This window comes from Antechinus flavipes, chromosome 6 (genome assembly GCF_016432865.1).
Source record: "Antechinus flavipes isolate AdamAnt ecotype Samford, QLD, Australia chromosome 6, AdamAnt_v2, whole genome shotgun sequence".
In the NCBI taxonomy this organism is placed as follows: Eukaryota; Metazoa; Chordata; class Mammalia; order Dasyuromorphia; family Dasyuridae; genus Antechinus; species Antechinus flavipes.
Genome location: NC_067403.1, coordinates 261,573,836 through 261,586,521, shown reverse-complemented (window position 1 = coordinate 261,586,521; position 12,686 = coordinate 261,573,836). Strand labels below are relative to the sequence as shown.

Here is a 12,686-nt window from a genome sequence, read left to right as displayed (position 1 = left end):
ACATGTTCCCAAAGGGCAGACTTGCCCCAGAAGGGAGCCGGCTGAAATCAAGCCCACTAGAACCCAAGGCCGCGTGGCCCCTTCTAATCCTTCTGGGCTTGCCCCAGGGAGCAGGGGGGCTTCTGGGTCAGGGCTCACGCCAGCAGGCCCCGCCCACCGGAAGCTTCTCCAGGCTGTCCAATGGGACACACCGGGGCCGCTCCTCAGGCCTCCTTCCAGCTCTGGACTCCCGACCCTGCTCTGCTCTGCCTCTTTCCGGAGGTCTCTGAACTTTGGCAGTTTGGCGGGGAGGATGTCTGAGGGGGGTGGGGGGCAGGACTCCTGTATGACCCCTGGCTCTTCTGGGACCGTTGCACCCTCCTAGGGCCAGGGCCACTGGGAACTCCCTTGTGCTAAGTACCCGGGATACAAGGTGGAGGGATGGAATAACTCTAATAGAAGACCAGAAACCCTGACCCGGGAGTGAGTGAACAAGGCCTGAAGAAGGGAAGGTTTCCTGTGGCTAAGGAAGAGGGGGAAGGACAGTCCTAAGGCAAGGAGGGGTGGGAGTGAGCTTGGGTCACTCACGAGGAGGGGGAGGCTGGGAAAGCCAATGACTTCCTTATTAACTAAGGAACTACAGGATCCCGTAAGGCGCCAGATGTGCCTCCAAGCAGGGGAGGCCAATGGGAGGCCGTTCCACAATCCATGTGGGGAGTGCACACCCTCAGTTGTGGGCACAGAGCCCGGAAAAATGGGGAGATAAAAACAGGACCTGATGCCATGGGTGGAGATGGGAGATGCTTTGGTAAATGCAGGGGAAAGGGCAGGCTGGGGCCCAAGGACTTCACAAATGCTTTTTATTATTAAAAACAGGCGAGTTTTAACCCCTGGAACCTTGTGTTCCAATTCCACCCCGGCCAAATGTGGCTAACAGTCCAGTAGATGCTAAACATGGTAGAAATGTCACATCTGATACGTGCATCCATATTTACACAATTACCTTGTTGCACAAGAAAAATCAAATCAAACCGAGGAAGAACAACATGCAAACAAACAAGAGTGAGAGTGCTGTTGCATCCACAGCCAGTTCCCAGAGCCCTCCCTGGTGCAGACCGTTGGAGCTGGCCCGAATCATCTCAGCGATGACCACAATCGAGCCTGGGATAGTCTCCTTGTTGCCGGGGGCCGTGATCTCCTGGTTGGGCTGGATCTTTCTGTGATCTGGGAGCACCGGAGCATGGAGAGTAAGGGCAGACACCCAGTCTCCCCTGAGTGCAGGGGAAGCAGGAAAGCTTCATTCCTTTAGGAGGAGGAGCCAGTGTGGCTCCCGATGGAGGGAGCAAGGCCTGGTCTGGAGCCTGTTCTTGGCCATCGGGGACACCCTTTTATTCGGGCCATTTGGCCCTTCGTGCCAAGAATCCCAGTGGAAGGGGACAAGGTCGTCACCAGCTGGGTTCCTTTATGAGGAATGGGGTGGGGTAAGTTCTGAGGGTGTATTTGGGGCTTAGGGTGTGGTTCAGCCTAATGGAAAATTAGTATCCTAGAGGTGGAATGTGAAGGCATTGCTGACTCTGGACACATCTGGAGGATTGTCTGGGAACCTCAGAGGAATTCTGGAGCGGGATCTGGAACATGCCCAAAGGGCCAGCGGGATCTGGAACGTGCCCAAAGGGCCAGCGGGATCTGGAACGTGCCCAAAGGGCCAGCGGGATCTGGAACGTGCCCAAAGGGCCAGCCAACACCCCTTTGATTCAGCAGTGATTCTACTGGGCCTGAATCCCAAAGATCTTAAAGGAACAAGGGACCCGCATGTGCAAAAGTGTTAGGGGTGGCAAAAAACTGGGAACCGAGGGGATGCCCATCAGCTGAATAAAGGGTGGTACCTGGATGTCACCGAGTAATTCTGTTCTGTAAGAAACGACCAGGAGGAGGATTTCAGAGGCCTGGGGGGACTGACGGGGACTGACGCTGAGGGAACTGGGCAGAACCAGATCATGCACACGGCAACAAGACTACAATGATCAATTCTCTTTGCAGCAGTGAGGTGGCTGGTGCCAGACTGCCGGTCCTGAGACAGACAGAGCCCTCTGCACCCAGAGGATTGTGGGAACCGAGGCTGGATACACTGTGGCATCTACGCCATTTTTTCCTCTTTTCTCCTAACACGGAAACATGTTTGTAAGAAACGTGGTGTCCAGGGTACGCTGGGCTGCTTCTGCCAGGGGGAGTGCGGGAGGACGGCTCTGTTAGGAATAATACTCGACACTGAAAATGGGATGGCAAGAAAACTTGTTAAAGAATCTTAAGGAATCATCTGAACATTTCTGGCCAGAAGGGGGCGCACTTCTCGGGAGGGAGCACTGAGCACAGAAATGGGGACACAGCTCTTCCCTTCAGAGACTGGATGGGTCCCTTTTATCCTGGTTACACTTTCTGACTCATGCGCCCCCCTCTCCTATCATACGGCCCGTGTTAAAAAAAAATGGTAGAAAACGCCTCCTCTGGGGTGAGGTGTTTAAAAGTCACTTAGTCTGTTGCGCACGCGCAGTAGGGATTTAGTTGGTTCGGGCTGGAGGTTTTCCCAAAACCACAAGACTTTCTGATGGGCTGAATCCACCTGTGTTTTCCTAGCGCGCGCCCCGCCCCGCCCCCCCATTTGCGCAAGACTTCTAGTAGTCCCTTAATTGTTCAGCGAACCCTAACCTTCCTTAACCTCTAGGTCAGCGGTACCCACCGTCCCACACACCTCAAAGCCTGCAAACACCGTGGAAACCCAGCTTTTCGGCCCTTCTCACAGCCCGGCAGCCGGGCGCGCGTGGGCGCCTTTGCCCCGCGGGGTCCCCGTTCCTCGGGCCCTTCGGTGCTTTGTTCAGGACCGGGTCTCTGCCCGGTGCTGGGAGGGGGAGGCAGAGGCAGGCGCTGGTCTGGGAAGGCCTCCGGAAGGCGGTGGTGCCGAAGCGCACTGGGCACAATGGCTCCTCCTAGTCTCCCACCCGCCGCCTCACTTTACTCATCTGTTGCTGGGGAGGAGCGGCCCTGGGGTGGCGGGTCAGGAGGGACTACCGGCTAACCCTCCTCCCTTCCCCCTCCAAAAGCGAGGTGAGACTGTTTCAGATTTGTTCCCCACCCGCGGGTCACGGAGGTCGGAGGTCAGAGGCGAGTATCGCGCAGGGAGCGGGGGGGGGGGGTTCAAACTCGCCTCTAATTCTTCCCTTCTGGGGAGTCGGGGAAGCAGGAGAAGGCGGAGGACAGTGTCCGAACTCCTCCCAGCCCCGGCACGACCGCAGTAGCACCCTCGGCGCCCCGCTTCGGGCGAGCCACAACCCGGAAGTGGCTCCTGGGCAGGAAGTTGCGTCACCCATACGCCCCTGCCTTAAGCCCCGCCCCCGGCTCCGGAATAGGATGCAGCTGCCGCCGGGGCTGGAGGGTCGCCTGGGCCCGGCCCCAGCCGGGAGCCTTTCCGAGTCGCTCCCGCTGCCCGTGCTCCGCCACCCGGCCGCCGGGGCCGCCCCCTTTCGCTTCGCGCCGCGGACCCAGTGCCTGCCCCGGGGACACCCGTTGTTCGAGGTCACGTGCGGTCGGGGCGGGGTCCGGGGCGGAAGCGAGTCTGAGGGGTGGGACCTTTCTTGATTAGAGCGGGGCCTGCTTCTGGAAGAAGGGGCGAGGGCGGGGCTGAATGAGGGGGCCTCACTCGCTTGTGCTCCACAGGACGGGGATGTGCAGAGGCACGCCTACTTGCAGGATGTCATCACTCAGGTCTGCCAGGTGCCCGAGCGCCCCCTCGTGGCGACCTTCGGCTGCCACGTGGCCGGCTGCCAGCAGGAGTTCGCCAGCCTCGAGGGCTACGAGCACCACTACCGGACGCTGCACACGCACGTGTGCTCCGTGTGCCGGCGCTCCTTCCCGTCGGCGCACCTGCTGGACGTGCACATCCTCGAGTGGCACGACTCGCTCTTCCAGCTCCTGGCCGAGCGGCAGAGCATGCACCAGTGCCTGGTGGAGGGCTGCCCCGCCAAGTTCCGCAGCAGCGGCGAGCGCAAGGAGCACCTGGTGCGCGCCCACCGCTACCCGCCCGACTTCCGCTTCGACCAGCCCCGCAAGGCCCGGGGGCCCGGCCGGCCGGCCGCGGGCGAGGAGGCCATGGAGGTGTGCCCCGCCGAGGCCGCCCCCGAGAAGCCGCGCGCCCAGAACCGCAGGATCCCCTCCACCATTTGCTTCGGCCAAGGGGCCACCCGAGGGTTTAAAAACACAAAGAAAAGGAGTGAGCCGCGCTGAGCCCGCGTGGGCCCCCACCCCGGGAGGCAGGACCCACCGCAGCTGTGGACCGACTCCCGCCGGGCAGGGGCCCAGGAGGACCCTTTGTCTGTCCGTCTGTCTTTAGCACAGGCCCCTGGAGGCTAGCGGCCATCCTGAGCTGCCTTTGAGGTGCCTCTCCCTGTTAAGCCCCCAGCCCGAAATAAAGTCTAAAAAGAAGCCCCCTTTTGAGCCTGAGCTGTGTGTGAGAGGGGCTCGGGCGCCCCAAGGCCCCCTGTGGCCTCCCAAGCGATTGCCCCCAGAAACGAACACCGAGGGTGGTAGGTCAGTTTATTGTCACTTATCAAGCAGAAACACGTTTCCCCAAAGGCAGGAGGCGCAGGTCGGACTCGATGAGGTGCCCACAGTCTGGCCCGGGCACGGCTGCCGGCTGAGAACGGCTGGGGCTGAGCAAGTGTGCGAGCGGAGACACGGACGGACGGACGCAGACAGACACGGCTCACTCACGCGTGCTCACACGCATCGCCCCCCACACTTGCTCCCTGGACTGAGGCAGAACTTGGGAATGGCCACTTAAACGGTAGAAAACAAGACTTACCAGCAGGGAGGGGCCGCGCAGCGGCTCTGGGGCCCCAGCAGGGGGCAGCCCGGCCCTCACTCCGGGAGGTCTTCCCTCCTCACTCCCCCAGAGCAGGGGCTACATGGATCCCGAGGCCCAGGCCGGCCGGCGGCAGAGCCCACGCCTGGCTTGGGGCCCAGCCAGCTCTGAGTGCGGAGCCTCCTCTGGCTCAGGTCTGGGCTTCCCGGTCCTGGCTTCCCGAGGGGGAGGCGCTGGGCGGGCAGGGCACCATTACTGTGCATTACCGTGCACCGTTAGGAGCTCTACGGGGTGAGCTGGTCCTCTGCACTTCCGGAAACGGCTGTCCCTCATCGGGGAGGAAGGACGGAGGAAAGGACGGCCGGAGGAAAGGACGGCCGGCAGGCCCCGCTCAGGCCAGGCCCGCTCCCGTCCCCTTTGCTTTCCTCCTTCCTGCTGCCCCGGGGGGTCTGGGTAGAACTGGGGGAAGCCCACATACGCTCAGGGTGGGGGACTGGAGGAGGAACCACATGCGATGCAGACGGACGACGGACGGACGGACCAGGACTAGCCGCCGTAGGAAACAAAGTGCACAGATAAGCTACATTTGGCTTCAGCGATTAAGGCTGTGCCCCCTTGAGGGGCACCCGCTGCCCAGGAGTGGTGCCCGGGGCCTGGGGCCCAGCCTCCCTGGATGGGGTCCCACCCGTGCAGGGCGGGCTCCTGGGGTGGGGGCAGTGTTCATCGGCAGGGAGGTGCATGGGCTGCTGCCCCTACAGTGCTTTTATTTCAAGACATAGTTAATGAACAGTTGACACGTCAGAAACACGCAGAGTAGAAACCAGCAGCGTGAGCTGTGCAGAAAGCTTCCTGGTGCCCGCCTGTACAAAGACTTTTTGTTGAGAGCTGTGAGGTTCCTGGAACATAAGAACAGGCAGGCCGCCGGTGAGCGGGGCCCATCTTCCCTCTGCCCCGCTGCTGCCCCCCAGCTGGCTTGTGCCACTCGCGGAGGGCGGGGCCCGGCGCCCAGGAGCGCTTTAGGCCCAAAGTCCTGCCCGGTGGGCAGCCCGACAAGGGCTGAGCGGGTCAGTCTCTTAGGTGCCAGCCTCTGGCCATGCAAAGAAAGGCCCCTACGTGTGCTGCACCCGTGACCTCGACTGCCCTCCAGCCTTCCCTGCCCACTTGCTAAGGAACCGCTGCCACGGTAGTGAGGGGAGGCTTTGGAGTCAGGCTCCTCTGACATGGGCCGGCTCTGGGACCCTCCCTCTCGGGTAACTCCCCAAGACCACAAGAGACAGGAGACTTCCCAATGCCTTGCTGGAGGGCATCCTCACACCTGAAGTCTCGGGTTCAAGCCCAGGAAGCGACCGAGATGCTGCAGCAGGGAGGCTGCAGTTAGGAAGGATGAAGGCCCAGAACTGAATCCCCTGGGACCTTCTTCCTCCCTCCTTGGCTGGGTTGGGTTTGCCCGGACCAGGCGGCGTCCCCGATCGTCCCCCCCCCTCCTCTGTCACCAGGCTTGCATAAGGGGCCCGGCTCACTTGCCATAGCTGGCTGTCTAGGGCAGGTCCCTGCGGGACCGGGGAAGGGGGTGTTGGAGCCATTGCATTGCACACTGGCTTCCTTGGTTAGTTTTCAGGTGAGCTTTTACATCTGCCAAATCCAGGCGTATGATCTAAATTTAACTAAAAAGCGATGAAAATGTTCATTAAAGTGGGTTGTGTATGGGAGTGTTTAAAAGCCGGTTGTTAAATATTTACCAGCATCCTGCTGAGGGTGGTCACTCACCTGTGGATATCCTGTTGGGCCTTCTGTAGGGACAACACTGCAGTATGGATTTCCTTCAGATGCTGGTTCTCCTTCCCACATCGGGCGCAGGAACTTTCACAGTCTGGGACCACAGAGCAAGAAGGGTTATTTCTACCTCCTGTCTAATCCCTTTAATAGAGCTGATTCTCAGTGTTTCTGCCCAGGCAGGAAGGGGAGAAGATGGGGAGGGGGCAAGGAAGAGGGAAGAGGAAGCCGCCTTGTGAGGTGTCTTGGAAGACCTCCGGTGAGGGCGGAGAATGCCCCGACCCGAGGCAGCCTGTTTGATTGGGGGACAGTTTCCTTCTATTCTATTCTATGGGGTTCCCTTCTATTATGGCAGCTTCCACCCTCTGTTGCTAGGCAGATCCCCCATTCGCCAGTCTCAAAGCGAGACTGGCTGTGGATAAAAGAGGAGCAGGACCGAGTGTTGGAATCCTTACAAAGTGTTAACTCATTAGAGTTGATAGAGACAATAATTACCTAACTTAGCCTGGTTCAGTGCAATTGATCTCATCCTACGAGGAGATGTTCTGGGCCAGAACGTGAAACAAGGTACTAAGTGGAATTGAGGAGACATTGTTTAAATCTAGTTTAGAATTGATTTAATCCTACAACAAATAATGGTTTCCCAGTGATCTGATGATTGGTGTGTACTCAGTACAGCATATAAGCAAGAAGCTCTCAGGGCCAAAGAGCACTCTGGGAGATACAGAAGCCCACAAGCCCACTCTCAGAGGCGGAGTCAGATTCATTCCATCTTCCACCTTTGTGCTGGCTGGAGGCTGAAGAAAGCAGAGGCAGAAGCAAAGGACAAGCTTCAAGAGCTCTTGGAATCAAAGAAGGAGAAAATAAACGTTTGGATTTTAACACCTGGCTGCATTTGTGGTGATTATTACTTGGAACCAAAACTAAGGCTGCCTCCAGAAAACCTCCCCAAGAAACCTGCTCCCAGAGAACCATTATATATTAGGCAAAGAAGGAGCCTGGGAAGCTTGGGGATTTGCAAAGGAGCCCCAAGGAAGAGCCTCAGAGAGCATGCTCTGTGAGCCAGACGAGGACAGCCACGATGGGGAAGGGCTCCTGGTGTGCAAGATGCTTAGCCAGGAGAAGGCTCAGGGGGACCCTGACAGCCAGCCCCTCGAGATTGAAGCAGGAGCCATAGGGGAGCTATAAGAGGAACCCCTTGGGCAAGGAGCTGTCCAGCCTAAAGGAAGGAGGATCCTCATCATACAGATTCAGTTTTGATTCAAGAGCCATCAGTTGGGAGAGTTCTCTGTACAAGATTTCCCTCTATGACATGCCAGGAATATTTAGCCAGGAAGGGAGGTTCTACTGAAAGATGGGGCAGTCCAGGGAGCTCAGCAGGGGGCTCTAAACTTTATGTGGGCAAACCAGGATCTTCCATTCGGGAGCTCTCCAGGGTCTGGTGGTGCTGATCTGCTTCCTGACCTCTCTCTTCCCGTCTCCCCCACAGCTTCCACTTCAGCTCTACCTCTCAGATTCTTCAAGTCTCAGCTCTTCTGTAAGAGACTTTCTGGATCCTCTTTGACACAAGTGCTTTCTCTTGGGGGTGATCTCCAATTTGTTCTTTGCCCCGGAAGATTCTGAGTACTTGGAGGACGAGCCCTGCTTTTACCTTTTTTTTCCTCGGTGGGAGATGTACCTCCAGCACAGTGTCCACGTTCTGACACAGAGTTGGTGCATAATAAAGGCTTGTTGACTTCACTGGGTCTCTCTTCTTGGAAGTCTTCAAGCACAGGCCAAATGGCTCTTTCTGATCTTCATGCAGGGTGCTCCATCTCTAGTCCCTCCAACTAACACACCCTCCTCCATGTCCGTCACTTAGAATTCCCGGTTGGACTAGCTCCTCCATTCTGTGACGTTCTGGTTTCCCTCAAACTGGGTCTCCACACCACCTTAGGCATTGGGCCTTCCTCGGTTCCCCCAGCTTTTAGCGCTCTCCCGGGCATCGGGCCTTCCTCGGTTCCCCCGGCTTTTAGCGCTCTCCCGGGCATCGGGCCTTCCTCGGTTCCCCCGGCTTTTAGCGCTCTCCCGGCATCGGGCCTTCCTCGGTTCCCCCGGCTTTTAGCGCTCTCCCGGGCATCGGGCCTTCCTCGGTTCCCCCGGCTTTTAGCGCTCTCCCGGGCATCGGGCCTTCCTCGGTTCCCCCGGCTTTTAGCGCTCTCCCGGGCATCGGGCCTTCCTCGGTTCCCCCAGCTTTTAGCGCTCTCCCGGGCATCGGGCCTTTCTCGGTTCCCCCTGCTTTTAGCGCTCTCCCAGGCTATCTCCTTTCTACTCTGGAGGTGTCTTGTATACACTGAGTGATTTCCGTGCTCTCTTCCCTTCAGAGTGTAAACTCAAGGAGGGACGGTTGTCCAGTATGTAGTACAGTGCATGGCATACAATAGGCACTTTATAAATGCTCGGGAGGAGAGTCTTTTGGGGGGTATATTAGCTTAGATTGTCTCCGGGGTTCCTCCTAGCTCTATATTATTATAGTTACTATGAATAAATAATTATTATGAACAATAGTAATAACACTTAGCTAACAATTATATGGCATGGTCAGGTCTGCCAAGCTTTTTACGTGTGCTCACTCATTTATCTTGAGAATCTAATTTCTTTTTTTCTTTTTCTTTCTTTTTTTTTTTTTTTAATTTTAAAATTTTTTTTTTGGGGCTGTGAAGACACTCGGGGTTAACTGTATCTGAGGCCAGATTTGAACTCAGGTCCTCCTGACTCCAGGGCTGGTGCTCTTTCCACTGCACCATCTGTCTGCCCCAGAATTCTGAGATTCTGTGAAAATAAGGTTCTCAAGATCTCTGCATAACTAAGCATGTTAAACTTTGCACTTCCTGAGCAAACCGGCCAATTGGAGCCTTTATGTCAGAGAGTCGGAGCTGGGAGCGGTTTCTCTGCTCGGCCAGGGACCGTTTTGGGGTATAAAAGAAGGAAGGGATCAACAGTGGCTCCCAACGCCTTTCTGGCCATATGGGTTTTGTCAATGGAGTCAAAAAAGCTTTACAAATGATCCAAGTCTCCCATCTAAGGGTCAAACCAAGGCAGCATGGAGGATGTGCCCCACATAGGGAGATGGGTCAGTTGGGCCCACAGGGAGCGTTCTCCTATTAATGGAGTAGTCGGCGTGTCCTGGCGTTGCACCAGGCTGAGGATGCGAGAAAGGCAGAGGCGGCTCCACCAGCTAAGGAGGAAGCACTGTACAAACTGGTCAAAGTGGGAAATGGCCAAAAGAGCGGGGAAAAGGGACAGTCAGCATTGTCGGGGAGGGGCCAGGCTCCGTGGGGAGGGGGCCAGGCTCTGAGCAGAGGAGAGGGTGCTGCTGGGAGCCGGAGGGAGAATGAGGGTGGGGGGTGGGGGCTCCTTACCTGCATCCCTTTCCTCATCAGACAGGTCCTGCACAGACTCGGGGGTGGAGCAGCTGCTCTCCGTGTTCTGGCTGTGGTTGGAGGGCTGATCGCTGGCTTTGCGCAGCCGGCACTCCTTTCCCGTCCTCTGGGGAAGAGACACAAGTCGGGAGAGTGACATTTGCTGCCGTCTCTAAGGGGTTTTTGACTGGAGCCTCGCCTCTGAGGGCGCGTCCTCAGAGGCCCCACGGCCTGGTTTCGGTGAGGAAAGCTCCCGATGTCGGCTAGGAGCTTGGAGGGGGGGCCGAGGCCCTGGGGGGTCCAGTGTAGCCTGGCTTCCTCAGAGCTCCCGAAGGCTGGGCTGGAACAAGGCGTGTGGGAGGGAATCCTTCCCGAGGGGCTGGGGCCTGGCACCCAGCGGGGCTTGGGGAAAGCCTGCTCCCCTTCCCCTCCGCCCATTCCTTCTGCCCTTGAAGAGACTTTAGCTCTGAGCTTTCCTGGGTTTGGGCAGAGAATGGAGGAGAAGCTTCCTCGTGCTTCCTCCTGTCACAGAGATGAAGGGAATGGGGTGGGAGGAGGAGGAGGTGGAGGTGGCCAGCCTGTGCCCGCAGGTTCCCAGCGGACCGCCCACCGCAAGGCTGGCCACTCGCTCCCAATGTTTTCTTGGTCACTTTCATGGGGCCGGACCATCCACAAGGGCCCCCGAGCAATGGGACGTGAACCATGCTGGCAAGGAGCCTCCGTGAGGGAAGCCACAATGGCAGGGCCCAGGCTCTTCTCCATTTCCCGAATGCCCCCGAGGAGGCGCCTCTCGCTCCCTTTTAGAAGCCTTGCCTCTCTTTTCCTTTAGGTGACTGGGATGGGGGCGCCCGGCTTCGCCCAGACTGCGACCCGGGAGCAGAAGCTTTGTTTTTATTTGTAATTTTTCATTTCATTGGCCGATGATTCTCAAATCTTCCTTTTCTCCCCCAGCCTTGCCCCCAAACCTCTGCTCCTCCCACACTCTCCTGTGACTCCTGAGGGCATCACAGTGACCCCAGGGCCCCGGGCTCCCACCTAAGGATTATCCCGCCCTCCTCTCGGTCTCCCTGCCCTGTGTCTGGCGCCTGTTGATTTCCCTCTCCCTCACGCGCCCCTCCTCTTCTGTGACGTTGCCAGGCTCTCCTCCCTGGCCCGGGCTCTTGCAGTAGCCATGGGTGTGGGGGGGCTGCCTGCCTCAAGCCTCTCCCCACGCCCACCGTTCAGCCACCGGAGGGACTTCCCAAAGCACAAGCCCGACCACGTCACTCAGTTCAATGAACTCCGACGGCTCAGTTATCTCCAAGCTCAAAGGCAAAACAGTCCGGCGTTCAAAGCCCTTCCTCGGCCAGCCCAGCCCTCATTCTCCAGGATGACACCTCCCTCCCGGCTGCCCTGTGCCAACGGCCTCCTGGCCGTGGCAAGAACAAGACACGCGGTCTCTTGGGCCGGAGGCTTTGGTGCGGCTGCCCCCCACACTTGGAATACTCGGTGCCGTTCTCCGGGTCCCTCGAGTCCAAACTAGAACCTCCCCTCCTGGAAAGCTTCCTGAATCTTCCATCCAGTGCCTTCCTCTCAGTTACTTCTAATTTATCCCGGAAATACGGCTTGAGTGGAAATGATCCTTGTTTCCCCTTTAGACTAGGCGCCCTCTGGGGGCAGCGCCTGGCACCGAGCTCTAAAAATGTTGATTTTATCGTCTGCATGAGGTTCCCATTTGATGGGATCCTGCTAAGGATCACACACGAGGGGCAGCTAGATGGTGCAGTGGGGAGAGTCGTGAGGACCCGAGTTCAAATCCAGTCTCAGACACCTAACCTTGTTAGCTGTGCCTCATACACACACACACACATGCGCACACATGCACACACACAATTAAATTCACGCGCCATTAAAAGAAGATTGGAGGGTCTTGGGAACTTGGGGGATTCTGATTAAGGGGGCGCCGATGGGATGGGCCCTTGAGGGATTTCAAATGTTTTCTCCTCCTGTTGCTGCTCCTCTTCCTCCTCGGGTGTACAAAGCTTATCTCCTTGGATCCTCTCTAAGCGGGAGTTTGGCACAGTTCTCCCTGTTAATTTGTCTCGGGTCACGTGACTAGTAATTGTCTGGAGGTGGATTTGACTTCAAATTTATCTTCTTCCAAATCCAGATTCTTTATAGAAATGTCTGAGATCGGGCTGAGTCATAGGGGCTGTGAGCAGCCAGAGCGCCGCCTGGTGGCCAAGCGGTATCACGCTCCACCCAACAAGGGCAGTCCTAAGTCTCCGGGGACTTTCTAGCCTTGGTCGCCTCAAACTGCGCTTTCTGAAACTAGACTTGGGGGACGGCTGTGGGATGAAGCCGAGCGCCCGTCCCCGTCTAGAACAACAGAAGGGAGCGGAGGAGCTCGGGACCATTAGGGATTGGCTGTCCGAGGCCCTTGTCCGGCAGGACCTCCCCTCCCCCCAGCACAGTCCATTTCTAAAGTGCTCCCTCAGGCGGCACCGAGCTCCCAGACCGGGGCGGGCAGGGCTGGGCCTCTAGGAGCCCGCATTTCCCAACGCGCGCTAAGTCATTAGCCAACACACAAATGGGGGGGGCTTGGAAAAGGTGGGGGCGAGGAAAGGTTTCAGGCAGCGGAAAGCGGAGCTTTGAAGGAGAAGAGAGGAAGGAGGGGAAGGCTGCAGGGGCCCAAGGGC

General features: G+C 57.8%; 2 protein-coding genes across 6 annotated transcripts in view; one reads left to right on the top strand and one right to left on the bottom strand.

Annotated features, from left to right (window-relative positions):
* The first annotated feature begins 252 nt into the window (after window positions 1-252).
* Window positions 253-4,455, top strand: LOC127540242 (zinc finger protein 511-like). The gene is made up of 2 exons (XM_051964847.1): window positions 253-3,549; window positions 3,691-4,455. The coding sequence occupies exons 1-2, from the start codon at window positions 3,385-3,387 to the stop codon at window positions 4,255-4,257; spliced, it is 732 nt and encodes a 243-aa protein (XP_051820807.1). The 5' UTR covers window positions 253-3,384; the 3' UTR covers window positions 4,258-4,455.
* A 97-nt stretch (window positions 4,456-4,552) lies between these two features.
* Window positions 4,553-12,686, bottom strand: part of OSBPL5 (oxysterol binding protein like 5) — a 73,899-nt gene continuing 65,765 nt past the window's right edge. For all 5 annotated transcript variants that reach the window (XM_051964834.1, XM_051964832.1, XM_051964830.1 and 2 more), the window contains exons 20-22: window positions 10,009-10,135; window positions 6,602-6,704; window positions 4,553-5,730 (exon numbers count right to left, since the gene is read on the bottom strand). In XM_051964834.1, the coding sequence (XP_051820794.1) occupies window positions 5,598-5,730; window positions 6,602-6,704; window positions 10,009-10,135 (363 nt within the window). In that variant the 3' untranslated portion in view covers window positions 4,553-5,597. The remainder of the gene's footprint in view (window positions 5,731-6,601; window positions 6,705-10,008; window positions 10,136-12,686) is intronic.